The sequence below is a fragment of the Conger conger genome, chromosome 1 (assembly GCF_963514075.1).
Source record: "Conger conger chromosome 1, fConCon1.1, whole genome shotgun sequence".
Taxonomy (NCBI): domain Eukaryota; kingdom Metazoa; phylum Chordata; class Actinopteri; order Anguilliformes; family Congridae; genus Conger; species Conger conger.
In genome coordinates, this window is record NC_083760.1 from 6,010,342 (window position 1) to 6,012,840 (window position 2,499).

The 2,499-nt window shown below is 46.1% G+C and overlaps 1 protein-coding gene across 1 annotated transcript in view; it reads right to left on the reverse strand.

Moving 5' to 3' along the window:
- Positions 1–912, reverse strand: part of iglon5 (IgLON family member 5) — a 157,415-nt gene extending 156,503 nt beyond the window's left edge. Inside the window, exon 1 of the mRNA XM_061254625.1 lies at positions 352–912. Within this exon, the coding sequence (XP_061110609.1) occupies positions 352–412 (61 nt within the window). The 5' untranslated portion in view covers positions 413–912. The remainder of the gene's footprint in view (positions 1–351) is intronic.
- Between the last annotated feature and the right edge of the window lie 1,587 nt (positions 913–2,499).

The following is a 2,499-nucleotide window of genomic DNA, read 5'->3' on the forward strand; positions in this document are numbered from 1 at the left end:
CAGCCAAAGACGCAAGGGAAATTCACTGTGCACATTTCACACGCAAAAAAATAAAGAAATCCCACCGACCACATACTGACAGTCACACGCGTATCCACGCACGCACACACACACACACACACACACACACACACACACTGGACCAAAACAAAAAGCGAGCAGCGCGCTGCTGTAGTCTAGCGAAAGGCTCGCGCGTGATTCACATGCAGGTAGACCCCCAGTGTGTGTGGAAGAGAGCGGCATTAGTATGCAACCCGAGCAGCGTAACGGGGGAGAACGAGGGAGAGGTGCAGACACGCCGCTACAGAAAGCGGCGGCGATACATCAAAGTGCATCGTCGCAACTACTTACCTTTCGACACCACCGCCAGGAGCAAACCAGCCAGCACGTTTCCCAACACGGTGCAGCTCATGTTGAAGTTCCTCTGTGTATGTATTTGTTTTTGTTTGATGGTTGCGGTTTTTTTTTTTTTTTTTCCTTTTCTCTATCAGGAACTGTTGTAGTCTCCTCGTACTGTCGTCTCTCGAACGTTTCACACGGTGACCTGTGTAGGAATTGTTCCAGTAACGACACCAATAATGACTGAGAGTTGTCAGCTGAGATATGGGACACGATCCCCCCAAAAAATCACGGAAAGGTTTCAACTCCTTCTTCTTCTTTTTTTCTACACCCGTGTATGCTCCTAAAACGACAGATGACTGCCAAGGGACACACACACACAAAAAAAGGCTTCTGTAGAAAAAAAAAAAACAATATTCCCAAACTGAATTATTGTCGCGTGTTTAAAAATCTCTCGAGCAGATGGTCAAAAGAGCATGCAGAGACGCGGAGGGAATGACAGACTAATCTGCAAAAGATGGAAAACTGACACACACACACAAAAAAATCGCTTGCGTGCGTTCGGTTTCGCTGTTTCCCCTCCTTCTTATTTTTCTGCCTTTCCGTCGGTATTCAGCGCGATTAGCAGCTCCGCACTCGGAAGAAGAAGCAATAAAGCGCCGCACAAGAATGCGGTGATTGACGGCTCAAGGAGAATCCGCGTCCGCCAATGGCCTCTGCCAAGGAAGAGGGCGGGACTTTGAATTGGCCCGAGAGGGCGGTCGCAGAGGTGTCCGGAGGGACGCGTTGGCCAATCGGCGGCGTCGGGTGGGCGGGGAGAGAGGCGAGAAAAGCAACCGCGATAATGCAATGTGATTTATAGCGGTCTTAGCGCTGCTGCAGTACCCGGAGAAGCGCTCGGTCTACAGGGGACGGATGTTAGAACTATGGAACTGAGACAAAGACACGGGGAGAGATGGGGCAGCGGGCGGGGGAATTGGCGGGGGGGGGGGGGGGGGTATGGAGAAAGACAGGGTGGAACTGATAAGCCGTGAATCTGTATGTGTGTGTGTGTGTGTGTGGGGGGGGGGGGGGGGGGGGGTGTTGGGGGGGGTGGAGGTATTGATAAGGACTTGCGTGGGCAGGTGTGGATGTATTGAAGCAAACGGAGACTGTCAAAGAGATGGACAGAGCGGGAGGAGATTATCGAGTGTTTGGACATGTGTTTTACAAATTAATGTGTGTGTGTGTGCGTTTGTGCGCATGTGTATGTAGATGTGTAGGCGTGGGTGTGTGTGTGTGTGTGTGCAGTGAATTGTGCTTATGTGTGAGTATGTGTGTGTTTGTGGATATAGATTTGTGTGTGCATGTGTGTATGTATTGTGTGGGAATGTGTGTGCATGTGTGTGTGCGTGCATGTGTGGGTGTGCACGTGTGCCCATACTGCACAGAAATGTGTGTGCATGCATGTGTGGGTGTGCACGTGTGCACATACTGTGTAGAAATTAGTGTGCATGCATGTGTGGGTGTGCACGTGTGTTCGTGTGTATGTGCATGCATGTAATTATGAGTAATCGTATTGGCGCATAAATCTCAGATCATGACATAAACGACTCCTAATTTACACTCAGGCCTCATGTTCAAGTCGGAGTGGAGTTGGACGATTGCCAGCTCCAAGTACATCAACAGGCTGGTCAATACAGAGCTGCACATACATAACTGATTTATCCATAGAGAACTGCTTAATACATAACTAATATGTCCGTAAACACTGCACAATACATAACTGGTATATCCACAAAGCACTGGAAATATATAACTAATAAAATCCATAAACACTGCACAATACATGACTGTTATATCCATACAGCACTGGAAAAAATATAACTAATAAAATCCATAAACACTGCACAATACATAACTAATATATCCATAAACACTACAATTATATAACTGATATATCCATAAAGCACTACGGATATATAACTGATATATCCATAATGGACAGCAAATACAATTGATGTATCCATGAAGCACTACACATTACATAACTAATATATCCATAAACACTGAAAATACAGAATTGATATATCCATAACCACTAAAAATATATAACTGATATATCCATAAAGCACTGCACATACATAACTAATATATCCATAATCCATAAGCACTGCAAAT